This window comes from Zootoca vivipara, chromosome 13 (genome assembly GCF_965207765.1).
Source record: "Zootoca vivipara chromosome 13, rZooViv2.hap1.1, whole genome shotgun sequence".
NCBI lineage: Eukaryota > Metazoa > Chordata > Lepidosauria > Squamata > Lacertidae > Zootoca > Zootoca vivipara.
The window spans coordinates 8570677-8598563 of record NC_142596.1 but is presented as its reverse complement, the minus strand read 5'-3'; the positions used below and the strand labels follow the sequence as shown (position 1 = coordinate 8598563).

Genomic DNA, 27887 nt, shown 5'->3' with positions numbered 1-27887 from the left:
CTCCTCTTCTTTCCTCCTCTGGCACCGAGGAGGCGGGCCAAGGCTGAGAGCAAAGCATGGAGATTGAGCCCCTGCCCCTGAGCAAAGAAGCAGTGGAGAGCATGTCAGAGCCCAGCTCACAGGGAGTCCAACCAGGACAATGAGGATGAAGAGGACGAGGAAGGGCTTGGCTTCTGTCTTGGCAGCCTTGCTGCTGCAGGAGCTGAGCAGACAGGTCTCATCACTGCAGCAGCCACTCGAAGAGTAGGAACCGGTGCTGCTGCTGGCCTTGGGCACCAGAGGAGGGAAGAGAAGGAGGTGGGAGGCAGTGGCAGTTGCACCAACGCAGAAGGCTCTGCCATGTTGCTCTGCTTGGCCTCTCTTGCAAGCTCATGTAGCAGTGCTTCTGACTCACTGGCCACATCCAGGCAAGGGGAGGAGGAAGGCAGACTGGTTCCAAAACAGCAGCAAAGGGACAGGGCTGTCACTGCCAAAACAAGTCAGCAGCGCAGATCAGAGGTGGAGGAAGATCTGTGAGGGTTACGGGGCGGGGTCATGCTGTAGATACACAGTAGGACAGGGGTGGCCAACTCCCAAGAGACTCTGATCTACTCACAGTTAAAAACTGGGAGTGATCTACCCCCTTTGGGGGGGGGGTTCAGGTCAAAGCTGTTGAGTTTTTTTAAGGAAGGGAAGCCCTGTTTTTTTGGGGGGGGGGTTAGGTCAAACTTGTTGAGCTTCTTTTAGGAGGGAGGGAGGCCCATTTTTGTTTAGGGCTTCAGGTCACAGTTCAGCTTTTTTTAGGGAGGAGGAAAATTTTGGGTGATCTTTTTTTAGGGGTGCCAGTGATCTAGCAGTGATCTACCACAGACACCCCGTGATCTACTGATAGATCACAATCCACCTGTTGGACGTGCCTGCAGTAGGAAAATGTGACGCTCCTCCAGTCCTCTCATTTTATCAGGCTGTTGGGAAAGCATTGAGATTTTCCCCACAGAAAACACTGGAAATGGTTGACTCATTATGCGAACACTTGCCCAACCAACCATTTCTCAAGAACGTGTTATGTTCAGAAAGCGAGACTTGCATGTGCATTTCAAGCACTTTTGCAGAACAGAAAAAGGGGGGGGAGAGATCACAAGACAGCTCAGTCCTATACATATGCACTTAGAAATAAGTCTTTCTGAGCTAGCAGAACTTATTTCCTAGTAAATAAGTTATGTTTGTTATCCCAAACAACTCTTTGCACATCACTAGTACAATTATATAAGCACCCATCCCTCCCCCTCACACATTCACAAAAAATGGATTTGAGTATGTCCCAGAAGTTCTTGTCTTTGCATCTTTTACTAATGGCTGCCCCAGGACATTCTTCTCACCTGTGGAATTAGCCCTGTCTGAATGGGACACGGATGTGCCAACTGGCCATGGGTTTGCCTGGTGATGGAGATAGCTGCAGGTTGGAGAAGCGAGGCTGCCGGAGTGGAAATGATGGTGGGGGTTATCAAGGGAATGGATGGGATGAGCACTAATCACAGCTGCGAATGAATATAAGACAGAAAAAATGCTTAACACACACCAACCAGCATGCATGCAGAAGTGCACCCCCCACCCATTTCACAAAAAAGCACATTAAAAACCAGCACACTATCCTCAAGGTTCCAGAACAACAAAGTCCATTTTGCCATGACAGGCCATCTCTATACCCATTTGAAGGAATCCCCCCATTTTTCCAATATTTATTTATTGCAGTTGAATCACCTCATAGCCAGGGTTCTCTGGATGATTATATTTTAGAAAATCATATCCATGTTTTCTGTTGCAATGGACATGTGGGATTTGAATATGAATTCAAGTTATATAAACTGTTACAGAACAGAATTGAACTTCCTGAGCAAACAGGAATTCTGGTTGATTTGAGATGGACTCTGTGCATCTGATCTTAATTACAAACGGAGAATATTGCTAAACTCTGAAGCTCACATTTTATAATCTTGTATTGAGGTACCCTGCAAGGGTAATAAAAAGGATGATAAACTGAATGGAAAACATCCCAGGATAAAACTATAAGCAAACTATCCCAGGGGAGGGGGCAGATACAAAAACCAGAGTGTAGAACAGTTACGGTAACAGTTAATGAAAAAGGCCTGGTGCCTATGTAATTATGAACCCTGCTTAAATTCTGGACATGGTTTGCTGCTTTAATCTGCTTCGCTTCCTAAATGTACAGTAAAACCATGGTTTATGCTTTGTTAACCAAACCTGTCACCATGGCAAGTGTATAGGGAGGCACCAGCAAGAGAGGTTTGTCATCTGGCAAACAAAGAAATGGACTTTTACCAAGGTCTGTTCAACACACATGCAACTGTTTGCAAACCCATTTCAAATCATGGTTTCACAGCATAGTTTGCAGCCAACCTTTAACCATGATTTAGGTACCATTCCTACTAATGCTCAATTCATTCCTTGAGTGCTGATCCTTATGCAGCCAAAACAGACATGCACAAGAGGGAAATATCAACAGGCTTGGAAAAAACCCAAGGTTTGCACAAAAATATTCTCAGCTGCATGTGTATAGTGGAACTGGCTGGAAGTGGCAGGTGAAAAAGGTTACAATTTTCTGTTTGTCTGAAGTGAGATAAACCACAAGCCTGGGTTTGAACATAACACTAAGCCAACCATGGCTTAGCTCAAAACAGCATTGCAACAGCAGGCCTGGAGAAAAAAAGCAGTGACCACAATCCTTTTTCCAGGAATACATACATTTGCTCATTTGTTCTAATTATGGTTTGACCTAGCATTGTGTGCAAAATGCCTCTGCCTCCATCCCTCTCCTATTTCCGCCTCCAAGAGAAATAGGGGAAACCCTCCCTCCAAAAAAGGATGTAAAAAGGATAGAGGCTCTTATTCATTAGTACAATAGCTCCCCCTAGCAAGCTCTCATTTGGATTTTTTGAATATACAAAGACATATGTGGAATAGAAACTAGCAAACCTTATGAATGAACTGATCTATTGGGACTTCTGTTTACTTTGTTGAACTTTATCTGTTGATTATATATGTGAGAAATATTTGATATTGTGAAAAATATGGAAGAGCATTATTTATGTGAATGCACAGCCGGTTACGTCTTGTGTGTTTGTTGAAAAACACTTTATGGCATACCTGCAATGTCTACTAATAGTGCAAGTCAGAAGTTGGGCTGAAGCTGATTTGGATTCACAGTAAAAATAATGCCTATTACATCTCAGGTAGCCCAGGCCAAACAGAGCACACATTTGGATGTTGAAGACTTAAGTACCATTGACTTGCATTCAGAATGAAATGCACTTCAAATTTGTTCAAAATCTATATACCTGTATTAAAAATTGCCAGACTCAGGTAATGCACGCACACACTGCAATATTTTTCTGAGGGGCTCTGCTTAATGCTTATGGCAAAGGGTTACCTTTTCATATTATCTAAACAGAAGAGTTTCACAGTACAGAAATAGTAAACAGGGATGCAAATAAAAATGAAATCCAACAGCAACAGAACACCATGGTAAAGGAAAACTGAAAACAAGAAAACTTAATTTTACACTGGATGCTCTACATACAAATGTTTCTACATAGTGGTGGTGAATAACACATTAACTTTTTCACAGTTGCAAAGACTTCTGAAATAGATTTTTAGGTCAAAGTGACTAATTATGGGCACATTATTTCACAGTAGTTCATTTGTTCCAAAAGTTGTTTCTTAAAGGCCTAAAGGGCTGTTGATCTCTCCAACCTTTCCTCTTTCTTTAGTATTCCAACAAAAGTACCCTGAGGGACCGGATCACCATCTTTCCCCTTTGCTTTCTTCTTCCTGTCTTGTGATCTTTATTCTGTATACCTCTGTTCACCTTACCCAGCACATGGCTTATCTATACTTACCTTTTACCCCACTCTATCCAGGCAACGGCCTGTGCTTTGAAGCTCCATGTCCTAGCGCCCACCCCCATCTTTTTTGCTCCAAGGCTTTCCCCATGAAAACCCACTTTCTAAAGCTGATTGAGAACAAACGGCTATTCTGGTTTGTTGTGGATTCAGTTTGCTCTGATTCAGCTTTAAAGAGCAGGTTTTTGCAAAGAAAGCCTCGCCACGGCAGTGGGTGGTGGCAGCAGAAGCGATGGCAGCCTGCGAGGTCTTGTCATGCTGGCGGCAGTAGTGGTGGCCTGCAAGGCCTTGCGGCAGTGGCAAAAGCAGCAACAGCCTGCAAGGCCTTGTCACAGCGGTGGCAGTAGCAGCAGCCTGCGAGGTTTTGCGGTGGTGGCAGGAGTCAGTGGCAGAAGCAGAGGTGCCTGCCACAGCTTTTGCCACCGCCTTCCACTACCGCCAGGAGGACTTGCAGGCCACTGCCACTACTTGCCACCACGGCGAGGCCTCACAAGCCCCACTGCTTGTGTCACCACAACACCTCGTAGGCTGCCACTACTATTGCCGTCACCTCCTGTTGCCACAGCAAGGCTATTTCCGTCACCTCCTGTCACTGCTACAAGTCCCCATGGGCCTCTGCTGCGAGGACTCGCAGGCCACCACCGCTTCTGATGCCAAAGCCTGTTGCCACTGCAAGTCCTTGCAGGCCAGTGTCATTACAACAGCTGCTTCCTACCGCCACTGCAAGGCCTTGCAGTCCAATGCTACTGCCATCATTCCCTGTCGCTGCCGTGAGGTCTTGCAAGCCACCGCTGTTACTGTTGGCACCTCCCATCACTGCCATGAGGCCTTGCAGGTAACCACCACTACTGCCACTGCCTCCCATTGCTGCCACAAGTCCTTGCAGGCCACTGCTACTGCTGTCACTCTCTGTCACTGCTGCAAGGACTTGCAGGGCACTACTGTTTGTGCCGCCACCGCGAGGCCTTGCACTCTGCCACCACTACTGCCGCCATGTCCTATTACCACCATGAGGCCTCGCACGCCACCGCTACTACCATCACTCCCTGTTATCACCGTGAGGCATTGCAGGCTGCCACTGTTACTGTCACAGCTGTGCGGCCTTGCAAGCCACTGCCATTACTGCTGCCACTTTTTGTTGCCTCTGCAAGGCCTCGCAGGCCACCACCACTACTGCCGCTGCCTCCCATCACTGCCATGAGCCCTCACAGGCCACTCCTGCTACTGCCGTCACTATCACCACTGCAAGGCCTCACAGGCTCCCGCTGCTACTCCCGCCAGCTCCCGCCACTGCCATGTGGCCTCGCAAGTCGCCACTGATTGTTCCGCCACCACAAACACATACCATGGTCATGGCAAGCTGCTTCTGCCCTGCTGCTTTTGCCTCCTAGAAGGTCTGCTTGCAGTCTGGCAGTCCCAGAATATTTGTATTCACTATGACTCATCACCGTACTTTGGATTATCATGAAGCCCAAAACCAAAAGTCCTGTTGAGATGCATTTTGGCTTGCCTGCTGATGAGACTGAGTGTGTGATGATTGATAATATTGTCATTTATCCGTTTTAGACCCCTAAGTTGTCCTGTTCTGCTCTGTATAGCTCCATCCCTATTTCAGACATTGTGGTAGATTGTTTAGCTGGTGATATTGTGAGGTTTAGCTGCTGATAACACTGAAACATTAAGCTGGTGAGTTATTGCGATGTTGAAAACCAGATATCGCCTAGCCCTTACACACATTGTGATTCGCGATATATTGCCAGCTCAAATGTTATGAAATAATTATCACGATGTGAACTTCAAACCAGTTTTGGATGATATATTGATATATTGCCCAGCCCTAATAAGTGGTGGACATTTGAAAACATTCTTTGGCCAACAAAACAGAAATCTGACCTTAAAGACAGTGCAGAAGGACTACAAATACCTTAAATACAGTGGGGAAACGCTGTCACTTTCTGCTTAGTTTGTGCTTTTCTTAAAGCGCTTAACAGTATTATGAAAAATACAGCAACTCAGCCAGAAGTTCCTATCTTTCTGAAATAAATTTTAAATAGATTGTGGGCTTATCATTAAATCTACAAAAATTAAAAAGCAGAAAATTTAAAATGTGTACTATTTTGCCAAAAGGCTATTTAGCTCTCCTATCAGGTTGGCATCCAAATACAGTGTGAGAGCCAGTGTGGTGTAGTGGTTAAGAGCGGTAGACTCGTAATCTGGGGAACCGGGTTCGCGTCTCCGCTCCTCCACATGCAACTGCTGGGTGACCTTGGGCTAGTCACACTTCTTTGAAGTCTCTCAGCCCCACCCACCTCACAGGGTGTCTGTTGTGGGAGAGGAGGGGGAAAGGAGATTGTTAGCCGCTTTGAGACTCATTCGGGTAGTGATAAAGCGGGATAGCAAATCCAAACTCCTCTTCTGCTACTACTACTACTTTGGCATGGAAATACTGCAAGATTCAGTTCTGAAAGTTCTCTATTTATAATCTTGATATTCTTTCCATAATTGTTATAATAATGCTAATGTTTCTTCTTCTAAACTTTCCTAGCATTTCAAGTAGAAACAAGATTTTGTGCACATTCATTACCCTACTCCCAGCAATACGGGATGGAATGTGAAATGTTTGACTCAAGGAAGCTTGGTGAGAAATAACTAAAGTTAGACTTACGCTGAGGTGGTTGAGAATCAAATGGCATCATCATTTTTGGTCTCATTCCCCTTCTTCCTGCAAGTGTGGACATGCTATCCTCTGACTCATGCCCTAGAAAAAGAATGAATGCATCTATAAACATTTATGTCCATCATCTTTATATCAAATCATTAAGCAGGAAGATGAAAACAAGTGTTTCATACACATTCATTGTGATTACCAAGAGCCTCTATTCTTAAGAACACTTTACAGTCTTCCTTTCTAGAAACTTCATTCAAAGAGAATAGGGGCAGGGTTTGGTGCTGTAGTTATCTAAAACCAAAATAAATTCTCACAATAGATTTTTAAGTGATGCAAATAATGTTATTAGCAGAAATGCTATGCCGTATATTATGGGTTACATTTTCTCACTGATTTACATGCAAATTGTAATAAATATAAACCGAAGTGCAGCTACTACAACTTAGTCAATCGGCAAGTACTTTAAAACCCAAGTATCTTGGCAAAACCCACCCTTTGCAATCTACAGGCCAGTTGTTTAAGGATAATGAATAAATAGGATAATGAATAAACTTAGCATGATACTAAGCCCACCTCTGTAGGAGTTCCGTCTTTGGTGGATATTGCTGTCCATAGAGTTGTCAACTGGCGTAATGTCTTGGGAATTCCGAGGGATTGGGGTGTCTGTCATGATTGGATTAGGATCTGGAGATTTATCAATGGGTTTCAGCTCCAGTCTTTCATGGTGAATCCAAAGGTCAGGAGGTTTAACATCCTTAGAATTTCCTTTGTATTTATGTGACCCATTCACAGATTTGCATGCAGCTCGCTTCCTTTGAAAGCCGTAAGAAAAATATTAGTGTATTCACAGGCTGGCATAAAACTACTACGTTTTTTTCTTCAGGTAGTTAACTAACACATGCTTCAGCTTTCTGTGCAAGCAATTTTATTCTAGACACATCATGTATGTTATATTCTGATTCTATACTTGTATCCAAAAGGTGGAGGGGGGGCATGTATTATCCTTTCTTCTCCAACACCCAGCCAACAACAATGGGAGGTTTCCTCATTTATTTTACCAGACTACTAAATTCATGTCTATTTAATATTCATGTTATGAAACCCAAGCAAAGCAATGACTGCTAATTAAATCTATGCCCCTAAAAGATAGAACAAGTTGTTGCCAAAGCATCTTACTTTTCCTGGTGAGAGGTGGTGCGCCGTGTGCAGAAGACCGCAACAATTACCACCACAACAATGGTGATCACTCCCACAGACACTATTATTACCAAAAGCATATTGTATTCCAGAGGAGAAGGGCTTCCATGAGGGCTGTTACTGCCTAAAGAGGAAAACAAATATTATTTAATTATACATGGCAATGTCTTGGGAGTTTTGAATCTAAGGCAAGGGTGAGGAATCTGTGGCCCTACAGATGTTGTTCGAAGTCCCTGTGGCTTCATTGGGGGGGGCAGAGGGGCGGTCATTCTGGGGACAGTTTTTGGGAGGGCACATTTTACTCCTCACGCCACCCTGGCAGCCCCAGGTCACATTGCAAGGCTGGCTGGGATTGGATGGTCAGATCCCAGCCATGCACAGAGCCATGCAGGGCTGCCAGGGAAGGCAGGCAGGTAAGCAAAGGAGCATCTACTCCTCTGCCAGCCTCTGCTCCAGCACATGAAAAGAAATAGCGCTCTCTTTCTTCAATTGCTTCCCTGTGTAAATGTGGCCGAGGAAAAGCAATCTGCTTCCACCCTGACCACACTGGGATGGGGAGAGAAAAGAAGCAGCACATTTAACAACAACAGAGTAAGGATGGAAGAAAGACTCCACTGCACTTTTCCACCACTCCTTCACCACCAGCCAGCAGCATCCAGCAACGTTGCCATTGCACACCCCACTGGGCCCTTGCAACATTGGAAGCCACATTTCCAAGCAAGCCGGTTAGGCTTTTGGGTTACACGGGGGCTGCCAGGGCGGTGTAAGTGCACCCTGAAGGAGTGGCATGGATGACAAGGGCTGGAATAGTGGGACAGGCTCCCTCTGCCCCCCCCTACATGCACGTATGTGCCCCGGGTGGCAGTAGCACATGCTAGCCCCTTGTAAAGTCCCATGGCTAGTGTAAACGCTGATGGAAGTTCGGAATCCAACATTTGGAGGGCCACGTGTTAGCCACCTTGCATCTAAGACAATAGTCCCTGCATAAGGAGATTGTCTTCCTTCTGATAAAAGATTGGAAATTATAATTTGTACTGAACAAAAAAACCATGCTGTTCTGTAGAGGTCACCTGCACTGCCAGGAATACTAGAGGGATTGTTTTCAACTTAACCCTCTCATACATGGTTGTAAAGATGCTTTAACTTTTCTTTGAATATGTTATGATTTCCTTTCAACACCTTAGTCAACAGAATTCTACTTACCACTCATAGGTGTTTTATAGTCTGGCCCAACATCCACTGGCCGATTTCCTTTTCCTGCGGACCCCAATGCTGGAAAACAAAATTGAAGCTGTGTCAAACTACTTGTAGTTTCTGTCTTTTTAAAACATAACTCTTATTTTTATATGGACAAGAACATATCCTAGACAGAAACACACATAGAAACAGTCCAGGAAGATTGTGGGACTTTTCTAGAAGTGTCTATCCAACTATATCAAGAACAGCTAGAACAACATTCATGCAAAATGTATGTATGCATACACACAAAACTAAAGAATAACCTGGTGCCTTCTGTGAAGAAACAAACAAGCCACAGTATTCTAGTAATGTCAGAACCCCCTAGTACTTAACTCTTCCATATGACCCAAATGGCTGAAGTTCATAGAACTTTCCTATCAATAGTTACCCGATAGAAGGCTATTAGAGATGAAAGGGGGGGGGTGATATTGGGTGATGCTTACTGGGGGGGGGAGATTCGGGAAATACCTGATTGTAATTCAGTAGTAAGGGTATTGCATTTTGTTCTTCACAGAATTTTGAAGAGGGGGAGATGCAGTGAGACTCATTACTTCTCTTTAAGAAGAATAAAGCAAGGCAATATCTAGCCTCTCCCCGTGGATCACAGCATTTTTTCAGAGAGCTGGGGAGAGGGAACATGATCTCATCTACTTCACCAAACATGAAGCAAGAGACTTTCCCCACTCTAGAGTTCTTTGTGGAGAATTCAGTGGGAGGATGCCTCTGTTGCAGCAGAAGCTTTCATGGATCTGGTGTGGAAAACACTTATTGCCTCTTATGAGGTGGGCTCTGGCACAGTAAAATATATGCCACAAAAAACTAAACTAAACTAAACTAAAACTAGAAGTCATGTCCCTATTTTGAAGCATGCTAGCACAGCTTTCACTCTGAAATTCAAACTAGTGGAAAATTGCATTTGCCTACTTGTAGTTGTGTGTGCGCATGCACACACAAACACAGTTTGAAGGTTACACTGAACACCAACAGGATTAAGCCAAAGACCCATTTCATAGCAGTCAATGTGATGCCTCCAGGAAGCACACAAAGCAGGACCCTACGGCAAAGGCACTCTTCTGCTCCCCAGCAACTAGTTTTCAGAGGCACACTGTTCCCCCCTGTACTGGAAGCGATTGTGACTAGAAGCCATTGCCAGCTTTATCTTCCATGAGCTTGTCTAATCCCTTTTAAAGGCTATTCAAGCTGACAGCCATCACTGCATTTTGTGGTAATGAAATATGTGAATATTTTCTTTTGTTACTCCCAAATCCTCCACCATTCAGTTTGACTGGATACCAAATTCTAGTACTTTGAGAGTACTTTTCCTATGCACTTTCTTCGTGACCTGGACTCCCTTGGAAAGAAGGGATGGAAATTAATCTATCAATTAATCAACCAAATACGTCTATCATGTCCCTCCTTACTTGGTTTTGTTCGAAGCTAAAAAGGTAAAAGGTCCCTGGATGGTTAAGTCCAGTCAAAGACAACTATGGGGTGCGGTGCTCATCTTGCTTCAGGCTGAGGGAGCCAGCGTTTGTCTGCAGACAGCTTTCTGGATCATGTGACCAGCATGACTAAACTGCTTCTGGTGCAATGGAACATTGTGGTGGAAGCCAGAGCGCACAGAAACACCATTTACCTTCCTGTTTCAGTGGTACCTACTTGTCTACTTGCACTGGTGTGCTTTCGAACTGCTAGGTTGGCAGAAGCTGGGAAAGAGCAACGGGAGCTCACCCCGTTGCATGGATTCCAACCGCCAACCTTCTGATTGGCAAGCCCAAGAGGCTCAGTGGTTTAGACCACAGTGCCACCCGCGTCACACCCCATATCTAACCTTTATTCATAAGTGAGTGGCTCCAGTTCCCTGATTACTTCAGTTGCCCTTTTCTGAACTGTTTCCAGCTCTACATTTTCCTATCAGACTGTACATATTATTCCAAGTGGTCACACCAGAGATTTGTAGAAAAGCATTAAGAAACTAGCATCTTTATTCTTGATTTCTTACCTAATGATCCCCAAAACAGGAAATCAACTTTTTCACAGCTACCACACATGTGGTAGCTTTTTCAGAGCTGAATATCACTTCCCTAGCCAGTCAAAGAAGGCTCAGACCCCATGAGCATACAGTATATGGGAAGCTGGGATTCTCTTGTCCCAAAGTGTACTCCTGCTCTTCTGTAGTTTTACACTTATACAGATTTTGATAGTGTTACACACAGTTTATATAACCTTGCATCTTAAAATTATATTCATATTTTTTAAGTTTCTATAAATTGCTGTTAAAATAGTAGCCTACTTAACTTCTTTAAAAGGGAAGAAACACACTAGATAAATACAGAGTTAATAGATAAAAGTTATAAGAAGAAAAGAAAGAGACCTTGCCTGTCTGTAAGCAAACAAAACACATGGATGGGATGTTTCAAGGAGTACTTTTTGACATTCCTTTACATTCACAAAGAAACTTAAAATATACACATTCTGGCATTTCCTTTGAGCAAGCCTCACTGAACTCATTGGACTTATTCTAAGAAGATCAAGCTGTTAGAAATAAATTTAATGTGGTCCCAATTTGATGTTCAAAAGTAACATTCTGGCATTTACCTTTGAGCAAGCCTCACTGAACTCATTGGACTTATTCTAAGAAGATCAAGCTGTTAGAAATAAATTTAATGTAGTCCCAATTTGATGTTCAAAAGTAACATTTTAGAAAAAAAGGAACCATAGTTTTTCTGTTAACGGCTTCCAATGGTCAGACTTGCTTGCTGCCAATAATTGTTTACCCAGCGGTGAGGGGTTGGGGACAGACAGCTTTCTTGAGTGCTTCTGAATATGGAGATTCCACCAACTGTGCTAAAGGCCAAGTCATGTCATGTAGCCTTTACTTTTGTTCCCATAATCCTATACACAGAATATACACTTGCTGGTGTTTTGCAATGCCCAATGATTTTTAGCAAATAAATCTGATTCACTGTCTGAATTACTGGTGCATTTCCAGAGATCCATGGCAGTAAAGCCTCCACCACTGCAGGTTCTACCTTTTGGCAATGACTCAATAAATATGGTATGTACCAGCATAGCCAATAAGAGCACATTAGCCATTAGGGTCACCTTATGGCTGACACAAATGCTTATGCTACATAGCATGTGGGAATAAACGTGCATGAGCACAAAAGACACATTATGAAGTCACTGAAATGTTCCATGATCCATATACAGACATAAATGAATGAATACAAGTATGGACAAAAGAAGGCAAAAAAGAAGTTCCGTATTTACTCAAATCTAATGCTCACCTTTTTTGGTCTAATTACGTTGCGAAAATTAAGGTGTGCATTAGATAAGTGTTTAATTATGTATGCAACTGCATCCTCCAGACTTCTCATAGCAAAGAAATGGAAGAGTGTACAAATACCAAAGATAGAGGATTGGCAAATTAAGTTAATAGGATACCAAAATATGGCAAGGAAAATAGGAGAAAGTAAAGGGTTATCTGAACATAAAGTTGATAAAGATTGGGAAAAATTCAACGATTATAAGAAGAAATTTGTGGAAAACGCTAACCTCTTAGCAGAGAGGTGAAGGGTTCAAGTAGTATAAATAATCAAGATATAAAACATTCAAAAAGGTATACAATTTTTTTTTGAGAAATCAATGTAGAAATAGAGAATAGGCTGGAAGTCACACAAGGGGGTGGTGGGGGTGTAGGGTGAAGGGTGAGAGGGAATTGTTTATCTTGATTTGTGTGTTAGGTTTTTTTCCTTTGTATATTTATTTATTATTATTATGTTTTGGAATTATATTTCTTTCTATTTCTTTATTTCTTTTTTCTGTTATATTATGAAAATTCAAAATAAAATAATTAAAAAAATGACACGTTTACATTCACCAGCAAATATTTTTTTTGGTTTCAAGTTTCTGAAAATTGAGGTGTGCATTAGACTAGAGTAAATATGGTAGTCAATTTTCAGGAATGAAGAATTCAAAGAATGAAGAAGCCACACAATTCTACCTATTTTTCTTTCCACTCTCATACAAAGTTAACCTCCACTCAACTAAACTGATATGGAGACAGGTGAAAAATTCCATCATACCACTACTATTCTCACTTCCACTGCTGTTGAGACCATAATTCTAGGATCCTCCTATAAAATGGATTCTGTTCATGGGCCATCAGTTGCCAGTCCCTACCATGCTAAATGTGGGGAGCCTCTCTGGTCTGTGGGCTGAATGAAGCCTCCCAGGCCTTTCATGAAGTTGAATCCCTCATCAGCTTGGTTCTATGACGTCCTCAAGTGCATGTCCTTGAACTGTGATAATACCTTTTGCATGCCTGGATGGAACACGGTGAGATGTGGGGAAGATGTGGAAATCTCTGGCTCTGCGTGGCTGGAATATCGTCTATTAATGGCAGGGGCCACACTCATTGTTCTGCTCCTCCCCACCACTGGTATGTGACACCTGGTAGGTTGCTCATGAGGGAATGCAACCCAAAGTTTAAAAAAGATTACTCAACTGTGTTTTAGGAAAAAGACAGCAAGGTCGACTATCCCCCCCCCCCAGTAACTAAATAGTATGTGAGCACATGGCTCCCTCATGTTTTACACCACCTATAGGTTAAAATGCAAAATGCGTTTTTTAGCAAGAGGAAGACCATCTTGTGACACACATTGCCTTAAAGTGCCTCTTTGGCCACTACCTAATCAAGAAAGGCTCAGATATAAACCTCTTTGTAAGTTTATGAACACCTCCGTTTACGAATTTTCGGTTTACGAACGCCGCGGACCCATCTGGAATGGATTAATTCACTTTCCATTACTTTCAATGGGAAAGTTCGCTTCAGTTTATGAACGCTTCAGTTTATGAACAGACTTCCGGAACCAATTACACCCATGCTTCGGGTTAAGTACGCTTCAGGTTGAGTACTCTGCGGACCCGTCTGGAACGGATTAATCCACTGTCCATTACTTTCAATGGGAAAGTTCGCTTCAGTTTATGAACGCTTCAGTTTAAGTACTCCGCGGACCGTCTGGAACAGATTAATCCACTTTCCATTACTTTCAATGGGAAAGTTTGCTTCAGTTTATGAACGCTTCAGTTTATGAACAGACTTCCAGAACCAATTGTGTTCATAAACTGAGGTACCACTGTACGTATTTCCTCAGTGAGGAGAATGAATGAAACCAGTGAACTGAAGGTTGATTCACTTAATTGTCGGTTGCATGTTTTAATACTTGGGGATGATTTGTTCAGGTTCACCATTATGTTCATTCAACTGTTTTTTATTATTATTATAAAGATAAGAAACAAACATGCACAAAAGTCATCTTGAAAAGTGGGGAAGGGAAGGGGCCACATGACCTCAGAGATAGCTAACCAATGTCCAGCCCACATCAGCTGTCAACAATAAAAACAGGCTTTCCGCAAAATGAATTCTTAAGATGTGTGTATGTTTTCATACTGGGCTCACCACTCAAATTATGTACATGGGGCGCAGCTGCTTTGAGCATGCATTTGCATACATGGTGCCAATCATGGATGCATCCATCTTGCACTACCTAACAAAAGAGTTTACATTCCAAACACACTATGCAAAAAAGTATTTACAGCATTTCAAACTTTAAATTCCACAAGAGCTTGCTTTTTGGCATTTAACAGTTGAAATGCTGTTAGAAGAAAGAAAGACAATAGCACTTGCATGAAAGAAAATGACACAAAAATATGCCCATTGGTTTACCTTGATCATTAGACATTTTATCTGAAGATTCAGCTACCAGGACAAGCACAGGGAAGAAGCAAACAAGAGAAAGGTAACTAAATCTAAAGGAGTGACAAAAATTTCACTGGTACAGAAGTACCATAGCAATCTCTATAAATGGGAAATTAAATAATTGCTACCACTACAGCTTACTTTATAGGAGACCCTCCCCACACGACGCCTTTACAGCTCTTGTTCATAAATTACAATAATTGCTCATATCCCATATGAAAATCAGGGAATGTTTTACTCATACATATTTAGGAATATTGGAAATGTTCAGATGAGCAGTTTGATAGCATACCTACCCAAGTAGGAGACCCTTACGATCATTCAGACATTTGCAATGAACTCATTTGCACCATACAGTATACATTCAAACAATTGTTCTATGGATGGGAACATACAGTAAACTGTGTACTCAAAAATACTGTCCCATTCACAAGACACAACTAATGACAACAACTGGAACATTTCCATTTCCAGGCTGGCAGGTACTGATTCACTGAACCAGACAGGCCCCACCCATGAAAAAGGCATTTAAACATTTGTCTGCATTTCCTCTTTTCTGCTCCCAGAGAAAATATTCAGTTAACAAGATCAACCTACCTTTAGGTGTTCTGAACTGCACTGCCTCTGACATAGGACCCATGCCTTTGGAGTTACGGGCCTGAATTTTGAAATAATATGCTGTGTCGAGTGTTAACTCTTGAATCTGGTGGGTCAGTCTATTTCCTACTACTGGCTCAATGACCCAATCATGTATTTCGGCGTTGACATCTGTACTATAGTAAATGATGTATCCTGCACAATAAATAAAATACAGATGAAGAATTATGAAAACACGTTTCCAAGGGCTCTAACCTATTTGGGAATGTTAGATATACTGAATAGATACTTGAAACAACTAGACAAACCCATATTTCTTAAGTGTCCTTATAATTCTTTCTCAATGAAGACACAGAAGCAACTGATTAGTTTATTACACCAATATTCATACAATTCTTCCCCTGCAGCATCATGAGTACCACCACTATATTGCGCGCGTGCGGGGGGGAGGGGAGCTCTTTGGAGCGCCTTCCTCCTACGTGCCACCATTCCTGCAGCTACCATGTGCTGTGGGATGAATTTCCGCAATGACGTGCCTGCTGAGCACGAGCAGGCTTCCTGTGCAATTTGGAACCCCAAATTTCCAGGTTCTAAATCATGTGGGGACTCTTCAAGGCGAAAAGGCTCCCTGCCACAGACATTCAGCCTCTGACACATGAGGGGGCCTACAGGTACGCAAACAGCCGTGCAAGAAAGTGGGATGTCTGCAGACTCATTTCTTTTTTGCTTCTTGTGCAACGGTAATCACATATATGTGGTTAAGAATGACTGAACAGGGCTTACAGCTACCATAGAAGGGAAATCACTAATTGAGAAAGCAATTAGTAATTGCTAAGGAACTGCTACACAGCTAACATACTACACTTCATAAACCTTTGGGGAGAATCCAAATTGACTGCAAAGGAATATGGATTGTTCTATTGGTCTGGTATCAGACTTCCAGATTTTCCACAGAAGGCCAGTTCATACAGATACTAACTGGTAATTTTTGTGAGTTGTGAAAGTTCCAAACAGCTCCACTAGATGGTATGCTTGAAATTGAAATCCCTCACTCACATATTACACTATTCACATAAGAAAATGACTTGCATAGCTAAAGAAAAATTGCAGAAAACAATCCACACTCCTCAGAAAACATATTTTTGAGTTAATTGGGTTGTTGTTTATGCATACTGGAACAAGTCACATGTAGATCATTTGCCCCTAAGAGTTAACTTTGAAACATGCTGGGTTATTATTCACAAAATTAATTACTATTGCCAAATTGTTGCTTGAGGCCCTTCTCTCTTCCTTCACTATTCTGTTTTGTGCTGCCCCCTACTCTCTCCTGCCATGTTTGTAACAGAAAGGAAATATTTTGTTAAAAATAAAGAATCATTGAGCAGCAAGGAAAGCTATTTTATTGTTAAAGCCCAGTCGGTTTAGTGAGACACATCAAGCTACATAAATATTTCCCAGAAAAATCACAAATGTCCTATATGTCCTATAACCATGACATACAAAAAAGGAGGACTCTCTGGGCCACCCCACATCCTGAAGGTGGGACTGAAAAAGAACAGAAAATCTCACTTAAGTTCTGAAGTTTTGAATAGAATACCATATGAAACTACTTATTGGGGACACAGGACAATGATACAAGTGGGGATTCTTAGCTTGGGGATGATTTGATGACTGGACCATTTTTTTAAAACAACAGAAGCATTCCTGCTTAAAATTAGAACAAATTGAATAAGCAGAAAATTGTGCATCCAGTTCCTTCTGCGATGGGGTTCAGCTTTATAATGCAAATCTTAAAACGTATTGCACCAGAGGGCAGACCTTTCACATAATTATGCTGAATAGAAATTCAGTATTACCCTATTTCCAAGCCTGATAAGTTCAACTGAAGATAGACACTGTAGGATATGCTAGGGCTGGCAATATTCTGTAGGTCTGAACTAATAGTAGAGCCATGTGCAAAAGACTGTGTATTGGGGGAGGAAAGAAGGAAAGAACTGAAATCCCCCACCCATTTCCTTCAAGCCCTGCCTTGGCCTCAGAGGCTTGAGGGACTTAGATGCACCACTTTCCTCAAGCTGCTGTGGAATATGTCTGTAGCACATGGAAGTATAGTGACACTAGCCCTGGATTCACGAAGAAGATAGTTGAACTGGCTCAGAACCAACCTGACCTCTCATCTTTCTCTTCTGCTGCTGCATGCAGGGTCATGGAGGTCATTAGAAGGGCGGGAAGAATCTGCTAGCCCACCTTAACTACTCTGCTTAAGCTAGTCATTTCATGCATGTGCTTCTAGCCTGAACTTGATTCCAATACTTTAATATACCATATTATATACTTCTCATTAGTATTTGGCACTTTGATATTATTTACACAGTAAATAAAATAAAATAAAATAAAGAGGAAATGGACCTAATTGTTAAACTTCAGTCATTTCATCTTGGAACATTAATACAGTATGTAGTTAATTAAAAAACAACAACCACAATTTTCTTCAAACTGAAAGAACATAGATAACTAAGCATTCTAATCATTGTTTCCAACCCTTTAAAAAGTTTTCATCCTATATACATAACCAGAATGGCAGCACAAATATACTAAACTATCCCAAATAAAATTTCACCTGTAATTTTGCCATTGGCTTCAGATGGAGGCTGCCAGTTGACTATGATGGTTCGGGGTTTTCCTTCTTTGCTCACTACTGTCACATCCTTAGGGGGAGAAGTTGGAACTGCAATGATGATATTTAAATTAATCACAGATTGTGGCATCAGTTTTCTTCTTTTAAGCATTCTTTGTCAAAGATCGCTATATTCAACTACAAAAATAAGCTACTAACTTGCAGTGATAAATTTTTTTCTACTGAAGCAGCAACATGAGTACTAAGGATTTCAAAATACTCTTTCTATTTGGAGTATCTTGGAAGAGCAGCATATGCCTTCAGAGGGTTTCTGTGAGCTCCCTCTTCACCATAAACCCTTCCTGTCATGCCCTCCAACAGCAAACCTTATCAATCTCTAGGTATGAAGCTTAAATGTGAACTCCTCCCTCCAACTGGAATTCATAATAATGTCAATGAATCATGTGGAACAGTGATGTTTATAGAGGATCAATACCCTCTAGAGGGAATAAAGTAAAATTCAGGATCTCACTCCTTAATGATTTGTTAAATCTGCATTTGATAAAACTCAAACACTATTGTAATTTTAAGGGACTTAATCTACTACTACTTATCAAACCTTTATTAGGCATTATGCAAATAAAACCATAAAAGAGAAAATAACATATAAAAGCCTTGAAATATATATAAAAAGGCAGCAGTTGGCTACATACATATATATATATATATATATATATATATATATATATATATATACATACAGAATCAGTGGTTTTCCTTGTTAACCTGCTCCTTGGAGGACTGCTACCAAAAACTCGGCTACCCCCGCCGTTACCCTTTGGTCAATGTCAGATAGGCAGAATCCCACACTTTCACCTTGCTGGGGTTCCAGACCACCCAAAAGAGGGGAGAGCACGCGTTGACGGAGCGTACTGTACAATGGGCAATGAAAGAGAATATGCTCTACAGTGTCCGGGACATTCATAGAACATCTGCAGAATCTTTTGTTTCTAGGAATGTTTTGGTATCTTCCCCTGACAAATGCCGAGGGAAAAACATTCAAACGGGCCAGCATAAAAGCCCTACGTTGGGCTGGGATTATTAACTTAGTGACGTAATTGGCTCTGCTATCTAAGATACTTAAATCATAGAATATGGGGGAGCAAATTTTGTTTACAGCTGCCATAATATTTTGTCTCTCGACATCCTTTAGTCTAGTTAGGATATTATGGAAAATGTATTGCTCGTTAGAATTGTACAGGGGCTCCAGCTCGATGCCTAAAGATTCAATCTTTTTTTCAAGGTACTGATACCATCTTGATTTATAGGAGTCTTTGAGCAAATCAGCGAGCAGACTTGATGGGGGGCAGCGAAAATGGCAGCGTAACCAGTATTTTATTGAGGTGGTCCAGGCCCAATATTCCATTGTGTGTATGCCTATTTCTGCACACATTGTTTCATATTTGATCACAGTTGGGAGTCCAAGAATACGTCTCAGAAAGCTGGAGTGAATCTTTTTTAAATCACTGTTATATGCTTGGACCCATAGCGGGATTCCATAGAATATCTGGGATTGCACTTTTGTTTGAAATATCTGATTGGCCGCAGGAATAAATTGATTACCTTTCTGATAATAAAAACGGGCAACTGCTGATGAGGTGCACTTTGCCTGTTTTATGGCATTTGTGCGATGATTTGCCCACCCTAAATTGCTCTGGAATAAGATTCCCAGATACCTATAGATTTTCACTTGTTGGATTTCTTGCCCTCTTATTTTCCATTTCTCTAATTTCCAACCATTCGAGAAGACCAAAATTTTTGTCTTCTCATAATTTATAGAGAGTTTGTTACATTCGCAGTAAAGGATCAGAGAAGATATAAGACGTTTCAGACCCAAGCTCGTTAATGATAGTAGGACAGCATCGTCTGCGTATAATAAGAGAGGAACTGGGTTCTGATTAAGTTTAGGGGCATGTGATTCTATTTTTTGGAGGTGATCTGGCAAGTCTGATAAAAATAAATTAAATAGAAAGGGGGCAAGAATACACCCTTGTTTTACCCCTTTCGAGTTTGGGATGTCTGATGAAAGGTGACCTTTGGTGTTAAGTTTGACCTGACTGGTATTGGAAGAGTATAGATTTTGTATTAGAATCAATAAGCGCTGGTCAATTTTTAATTCTGCGAGTTTCCTCCACAGCTTTGGGCGGTCAATTGAGTCGAAGGCACCACGAAAGTCTACAAAAGCAGCATATATCTTAGATTGCCTTTGGGATCTGTATTTCTCAACCAAATGCATAAGTATAAGGCAGTGGTCTAAAGTAGAGCAACCTTTAGAGAAACCTATTTGTTCTTTCCCTGGTAAATTTAGATTTTTCATCCAGGTAAGGAGTTTAGATAAAAGGTGCTTAGCGTAGATTTTCCCTATCACTGATAATAGGCTTATCGGTCTATAATTCCTTGGTTCTTTTGGGTCGCCATTTTTAAAGATTGGGATAATTATTGATCTTAACCATATCTCAGGTATGATCCCATATTTATCTATGAGAGTAAACAATTGAGCTAAGGGTTCTGCCCACCAATCTATATAGGTCTTGAATAATTCTATCGGTAGACCGTCTGGCCCAGGAGATTTCCCCGATTTGGAATTTTTAACTATCTCTCTAATTTCCTCTTCTTCTACCCTTGGCCACTCCTGGAGTTTATTGATTTTATTTTTAGTGGTCTCATTTCCTTTAAGTTCACTGTGTAGATTGTTAAATACAGATGTAAAGTATTGGGACCATTTGGATTCTGCAATTGGTGGAAGAGTTAGTTGATTTTCGGCTTTCAGTCCTCCGTACACTAGGTTCCAGAACGCTTTGTTGTTTTTACTCTGAATTGAGTCGAATAATTGTAGCCATTTTTGGGTTGCATATTTCTGTTTCTTTTCGGCCAGAATGTAATGATATTTTCTTTTTTCATCAAGATAAGAGGGCTCTAGTTTACTGCGATTATTTTTAAATGTTTGGCGCAGTTTTCTTTTTAGCTGGAAACATTCATCATCAAACCAAGGGCTAGTGCTATGTTTAAGTACCCAAACCTTAGGTGGAGTACTAAGCTCTACGAACATTTGGAAGATTTCATTATAAATTTTCGGAATATCACTGTGGGAATTAGTGGTCTTTAAGTTGGATAATACTTGTTTTCTCAGGTTGGCTGTAAGTTTTTGCCCCACTGCTGCACTCATTTCCTGGGACCATTTTAATTGGGTCATTTGTTTGTATTGAGAAGGTTCTATGATATTGTACTTGGTTATTTTGGTTTCATCCTTTAAGTTAATAGACAACGATAATGGCTGATGGTCACTTTCAGTACGCGTTCCAATTTTGAGGTCCATGATCGTATTTATAATATTATAAGGGACAAGAATATAATCGATGACACTGCATCCTCGGGGGGAGAAGTATGTAAACTCCCCGCTTCTATCGCCTTTTGTTGAACCGTTCACAATCTGCAAATTAAAGTTGTTACATAATTCAAGTAGGTGTAAGCCTTCATTGTTTACAACCCTATCTCTGGAGAATCGTCCTATTTTCAGGGCATGTGCGATATCATTATCAGTATTCCAATTTAGTTTGCTACATAGTTGTTCATTGTTGGTTCCCACTCTGGCATTAAAATCACCTGCTATTATCAGTGAGGCATTTGGGTATTTATCGGTCAAATTTTCTATATAAAAGGTTAGTTGTGACCAATTTTCACTGCTGCTATTGTTTTTGGTTGGGGGGATATAGACATTTACAAGTAGCAAAGTATCGTCTTTTTGGGTTAAAAGTAGAGCTTGTGCAAGTGGTAAGCATTTTTCTAGCTGCTTGATTTCAAACCCTAAGTTGTCTTTGATCATACAGCAGAACCCTGCTTTCGGCCGGCCCTTCGTGTTTGTTTTCAATGCGGGTTTCGTATAGGAGGTGAATCCATTGATTTTAATATCTCTAGTTGACCATGTTTCTTGTAGAAGTATTAATTCAAAATCTTTAAAGAAGTTCATTAGGTCTGGGTCTCCGTCTTTGTTTCCCCACCCTGCAATATTCCAGGACAGCAAGCGTAGGATCCGTTTTTGAGTTGGTGGCTGGTTGACGGCATTTAGTCATTCTAGTTCTGTTATTGAGTCCAGCGAGAGATTTTGTCTTGTGCAGATACAGCCATTTGTCGCTGCTTTCGGTGGGGAACATATTGGTGGATCTTCTAGATTCTTTTTTAAAGTGCGGGAAATTAAAATTTCCTCCCTTTCTTGATTTTCTTCCTTAACTGTTCCTTGTTCCTGAGAAATTTCTGTGGTTGGCGGACTGTTATGGACAGTAGGACTGTTTTCAGTCTCTACTTCCATTTCTTTGGCCTCATTTGATGTTGAGCTCAGTGTGTCAGGTCTGTTGGAGGTCGTCTTTTGTTCGACAATGTTAGAGTCCTTTGTGGTACTTAAATAAGGGGTACCTATTTCGTTTGGAGCTAGTATTTGATATCTCAGCCAGGAATTTGTGGTCTCGTTACTGGAGTTTTTCCTTGCCATTTCATATTCTAAAGGAGGCTGGATTTGAAGCTCTGCATCTATACATTTAAAAGTTCCATTAGTAGCTCTCTTTTTGACTATGCATTTTGGGGAGAAGGCTGGTAAGTGTAAAGTTTGATTGTGTATTGTTTCTCCTGCATTTTGTTGACCTTGTTGGTGTATTTCGGTCAATCTGGCCTGTAGTTTCATCAATTTACTGAGTATGTTTATTTGTTCTTTATCTGGTAGCTTGATAAAGTTACTCAGCAGATCTTCTTCTTCTGGGACTGTCCAGTCTATTGTGTCGAGGGCGAGGCTGTTATTTGATGCTACAGTCACATGGTTTGGGAGCTTGGATTTTTCTTGCGTGATTTCCCGGGTAGCTGGCTGTGGTTTCTCCCATCTACTGGGTTCTTCCACAGGAGTAGGGCAGATGTCGGCTTCTGGTGGAATGGCCTTGTTCATCTTGTTCTGTCTTTTAGATGCAATCAATGGTCTGAGTGATATATCTTCAAAGTGTCGATGCGGAATAATTCCTTTCTGGGCTAAATGAGCCTTTTCCCTTAAGATTTTGGTTGGAATTCTATGACTACCAAATCTTAGTAGTACTTTTTTGGAATATCCATCGTTAGTGAGCCTCTTGACTGCTTTTAAGTCAATGCTTCCACCCTCAAGGCCTAGGAGCAGATTTAGATGATGTCTGGCCCAGAAGGATGACTCCCAGTAAGGTAGGGGCCCTCTATATGGAAAAATGTGGAGAACAATCTCACATGGCCTCAGTATCAGGTTGACTGAGTGAGGGGGGCTTCCTCTGGTTTTTGGCTGGTTTAGAGGTATAAATTTGTATTTGTTCTGTTTATCTCCAGGGCTTGTTAAGGATGGCAAAAAGGGAGTGAGTTGCCTCCTTTCATCTGGGTTATCCAGCTTCTTGGAGATGTTTTGTAATTGTTCAAAGATTTTTTGAACTGTTTGAGCAGTCAATAGGCAGCATTCCTCCAGCAGCTCCACCTTTCTATCAATTAGTACTTGTGCCTCGATTATGGGAGTAGTAGCCTTGTCCTCATTTATTCCTAGGGATATCTCTTCAACTGTCTTTCCATGTAAAGGGTTGAGGAAGGTTTTGGGAGGAGATATGTGCTGTTTTTGAGGTAGCAGGTAATTATCTAGATTACTCTGTTTGAAACCAGAGGGCTCTGCGTCAGTTTCCGTATCAGGACACCTGAGTCTTTTGGCTCTTCTCATTGCTAGATTCTTCTTAAATCAATGAGATCAGACTTCTAAATAGAGTGATAAAGTGATAAAGTTCTTAGGTAGCAATCTCATTCAGTTCTCATTCAGTCCTGGCTGGCCTGCTGCGAGGAGTTTAAAACCGGGTCCAATTAGAGCACTCCTTTGAAGTATCCCCCCCCCTTCTCAGTTTGCTAAAACAACTGAGATGTTTGGGGGTCCACGAAGTTAGAGGTGGTGGGAGAAATTTGTGGTTTTATGAATTTGTAGTTTTTGGGGTTAAAAGCCCATTAGAAGTCCTTAAAGATCCTCGGAATAAGTTTGTCACGAGGAGTCAACGAGAAACTGGGAGGGAGTGCCTTAATGCCCGGGAGGGAATGTCTGAGAGCCTTCGTTAAAACTTCATTAACTTCATTAAGTCCCGGCACCGAGGTGGATAAGATAAGATGTTCAAAAGCACAACGAAGTAGTGAAAGGAAATAAAATCCAAAAGAAGGAGGAGAGCCAGCAACAAAGGCATTTAGTTAAAAGATTTCTTTGAGCTCCGATAAGAGCGTCTTACCTCGGCGCCATCTTTTCCTCCAACCAAGGGACTTAATCAAATATTTCAAAAAGTATGAAAAATATTGATTTTTACTTTTCTCGGGTATAATTAAAGTTGTATGATTTACTTTTCTTGACTTGAATCTCATTTCAAATGGTAGACCAAAAAGACAGATACCCAAAATTGAATGGTGCACAATTTCAAAGCACTTCTTCTGGCATCGAACCAAGTTTTAAAGGAGTGTTTTGCTACCCTGTGCTTTATTTTGAATTGTTTATACTTTTACAGGAATGGACTGAAGTTTTATGTGAGCTGTCCTATGAAGGTGGCATAGAAATTCTTACATTTTAAAAAGAAACAAAACTCCACAGGGTTGTTCTCTTCTGTGAAGCTAGAGGTTGTTTTGCTTGCCTTAAAACATTTGCTATATTTAGAGGCAATCATCTTTTTATTTCTAACCACAATAAATGAGAAATATCATAAAGAAAATAAACAGACAAGATGCTGAAGAGAAGGGTTTGAATGTGTGCAGAAATATTTCATGCCATTTGACTACTGAAACTGCCAGAACTTCAAATATCTCTATTTTAGCAAACAACATTAAAATGAAAGAAGCTTGGCACTTATGGATGCTTCAAGGATCAGATCAGAGCTTTTCTGATCTCTTACTTGCTCAATAATTAAATTATTTCCCCTATTCTCATTAATTATTAACCTTCATGCTATTTATTAGTCGCTACTATTAAGACATAATTTGTATGTATGAAATGTTTTGTGGTTCTGTACACGATAAACCTATTTCATTGTATATAAATTCTCCCTTTAGTTCAAATAACTTTAAGAATCTTCCCACACCAGAAAGAATTCAACAGTACACAATAATCAGCATAACATTTATGTTTAAGAAACCAGCAATGATTCATCTGAAAAAAGTATGTCAACTAATTTAGAAATGGCTCAACAATATCACCTAATTCAAAAGTAGTTCCATGTGCAGTCATACTCCAAGTACTTGATCTTCGGCCTTTAGTCACCATCACCGAGAACTCATACAAAGTGTTCGGTTTTAAGCCAGTTACTAAGAAGCTTAAGGTGGTGGTATTTGCAGTCTAAAGAAAAATCAAAGGGTCACAAAATGAGACACTCTCTATTAAATATCCTGAGTATGACAACAGTCTCTAGCATTATCTCATCCATATATCTCTATTCTCACAATATTAACAGCATTAATAAAAATAGTTTCTAAAGCAGTTTTGAATTTCCATTTTTGTCCATTATTTAGGCATCAACTTTCCATTTATCTTGACAGCTGATAGAAACCTATGTCCAGAATTTTTTGTTAGTTTTAAATTTGGTTTGGCAAGTACCTCTGGACTGCACGTTTTGGTTACCTTGTATTTTGTGTTTGCAGGAATGTTGGTCTTCCAGCGTACTGTGTAGTAACGGGCATCCGAGACCTTCTGGTTCTTTGGCAGAGAGTTGTCTGCCCAGGTGATTCGAATGGTGTCATGGCTCAGTATGGAAGCCTGAACTCCCACAGGTGGCATCATGGGGGAGGGATCTGGCACTGGAGTGTACGGAGCATTAACAACAAATAAATCAACCTCAGAAGTGTCTAGGGAATTGATGGGTAAAAGTAGGGTATTACAATAAAAAAGAAAGAAGGTGGCATTATATGTGAATAGAAACAAAAGGGGGAAATGCAGGGTAATACGATGAAATGAAAGGTGAGAAATGGAGAAAAAGAGAGAAAAGCCAGAGTTAATAGGCAACACAAGACCAGCATAAAAGTTTTCAGAGATTATTTCGATTCCTCCCTAAAACACATGCCATAAGCAGAGTAGGCAAAGTTCAACACCTGAGAAGATTGCTACAAAAGTAAAAGATCACTGAATCTAAATTTTAATATCCATTTGAAACTGTTTACTAATTAAGATACTCAGCATTAGCTGCATTAAAGCACTATTTCATCCCATCTCTAAAAAGAGGGTGGAAGAACAAGGTAGAATTAGGATCAAATGGGGACAAGCTAATCTTCCAGACAGTATTAGTGGGGAGGGGGGGAACTGCTTGTGTTCAAGTTCACAGTAATTCACAAAACAGCAATATAAAAACACTTAAGATCTAGGAAACATGTTCAGCAACAAGTTACAACAAAATAGGCAAGCATTATATTTTACCTGTATAAGCCCTAGTCACTGCACTCTCATAGAGCGGAATTCCTTCTCCAACATTGTTATAGGCTTTTAAAGTTATGACATAATGGGAGCTGGGATCTAAAGGAAAAAAATATATTATTTGATACTACAAATTCTTAGTTATTTCTTCAATTGATTGGTAAAAATACCGTAGTTTCAGCCATACTTGGCAACTGAAAATAATTAATCAAGAGAGTATAGAATGAAAGTATTTTATTTCTTTCATGTTGTATGTGAACTGCTATTCTAGAGAAATATACACCCAGTTGTTTTTAAAATCAGAGTGAACCCTTTACACATAAAAGAGACCCAGATAAACTTAGCTAAATTAATTCCGGCCTCATAACTAACCAATGCTAAAAACATGCCCTATAATATATTTGCTTTTTTATTGTTTTTGGACACCCTTAGTGTGGATGGAGGCAGCTAAACCAGGTGATAGAAAGTCAGTACTCTCAACACATACAGGTCAGCATTGCCTTTATACTTTTACTCAGAAAAATATCAAAGAAAAAAAATTAGTCATCATTATTACTGAATTTCCCTTACCCAAATTCTCAATAGTGTAATATCGTTGCTTATAATCCACCTTGATGGTCTGTGCATGGGGGCTACCCACACCATACCCTATAGCATAACCTCTGACCACAATGTTCTGGTTTTCAGGTGGAGTCCAGCTCACAACAATACTAGTTACAAGTGGACGGACATGTAGAGAACTTGGAACTTCTGGAACACGAGATTCTATAATAAAGAAAGAACATTATTTAACTATATTAAACATTAAATGTGATGCTTTTTATTAGCTTGTTAAGCAGTAATATTGAGTTCCTATGCTTCTTCAACTATTTCAATATTTAAGGAAGAAATAGAACAAAAACGCTGTTGTGGCTAGCTAATCCTGCACCCATGGACTGCAAGAAGACCAAACCTATCCATTATTAAGGAAATCAGCTCACTGGAAGGACAGATCGTGAAGCTGAGGTTCCAATACTTTGGCCACCTTATGAGAAGAGAATACTCCCTGGAAAAGACCCCAATGTTGGGAAAGATGGAGGGCACAAGGAGAAGGACAGAGGACGAGATGGTTGGACAGTGTTCTCGAAGCCACCAACAGGAGTCTGACCAAACTGTGGGAGGCAGTGGAAGACAGGAGTGCCTGGCGTGCTCTGGTCCATGGGTTCACGAAGAGTCGGACACGACTAAACGACTAAACAACAACAACAATCCTGCACCCACTGTGTATTGTACAGCATTTTCCACGTCAAAACTGATTTTGAGGGGAATTGAAAAGGCCTTCAGAAACCATCCATGGTCTTTTACATTTTTCACATCTGTTAGCAAACCCATTCAGAGATCCTGTTGTGAATGTGAAATGTCATTTAGGAAAACAAAGCCATCAGTGCAGTGCG

General features: G+C 40.9%; 2 protein-coding genes across 14 annotated transcripts in view; both read right to left on the bottom strand.

Annotated features, from left to right (window-relative positions):
* The window catches only part of NEO1 (neogenin 1), a 121663-nt gene that overhangs the window by 9793 nt on the left and 83983 nt on the right, over positions 1 to 27887 (bottom strand). For 2 of the 13 annotated variants that reach the window (XM_088657044.1, XM_060282965.2), the window contains exons 15-26: positions 27025 to 27219; positions 26458 to 26553; positions 25669 to 25892; positions 25248 to 25386; positions 17985 to 18092; positions 15365 to 15559; positions 14735 to 14767; positions 8968 to 9036; positions 7744 to 7888; positions 7141 to 7379; positions 6565 to 6657; positions 1359 to 1517 (exon numbers count right to left, since the gene is read on the bottom strand). In XM_088657044.1, coding sequence (XP_088513170.1) covers positions 1359 to 1517; positions 6565 to 6657; positions 7141 to 7379; positions 7744 to 7888; positions 8968 to 9036; positions 14735 to 14767; positions 15365 to 15559; positions 17985 to 18092; positions 25248 to 25386; positions 25669 to 25892; positions 26458 to 26553; positions 27025 to 27219 — 1695 coding nt within the window. The remainder of the gene's footprint in view (positions 1 to 1358; positions 1518 to 6564; positions 6658 to 7140; positions 7380 to 7743; positions 7889 to 8967; positions 9037 to 14734; positions 14768 to 15364; positions 15560 to 17984; positions 18093 to 25247; positions 25387 to 25668; positions 25893 to 26457; positions 26554 to 27024; positions 27220 to 27887) is intronic. The other 11 variants (XM_088657045.1, XM_088657043.1, XM_060282962.2 and 8 more) reach the window with 7 other exon arrangements.
* LOC148683622 (uncharacterized) lies at positions 19358 to 23590 on the bottom strand. The gene is given in 2 exon segments (XM_088657050.1): positions 19358 to 19556; positions 19558 to 23590. Coding segments are annotated over 2 exon segments (2508 nt in total). The 5' UTR covers positions 22009 to 23590; the 3' UTR covers positions 19358 to 19499.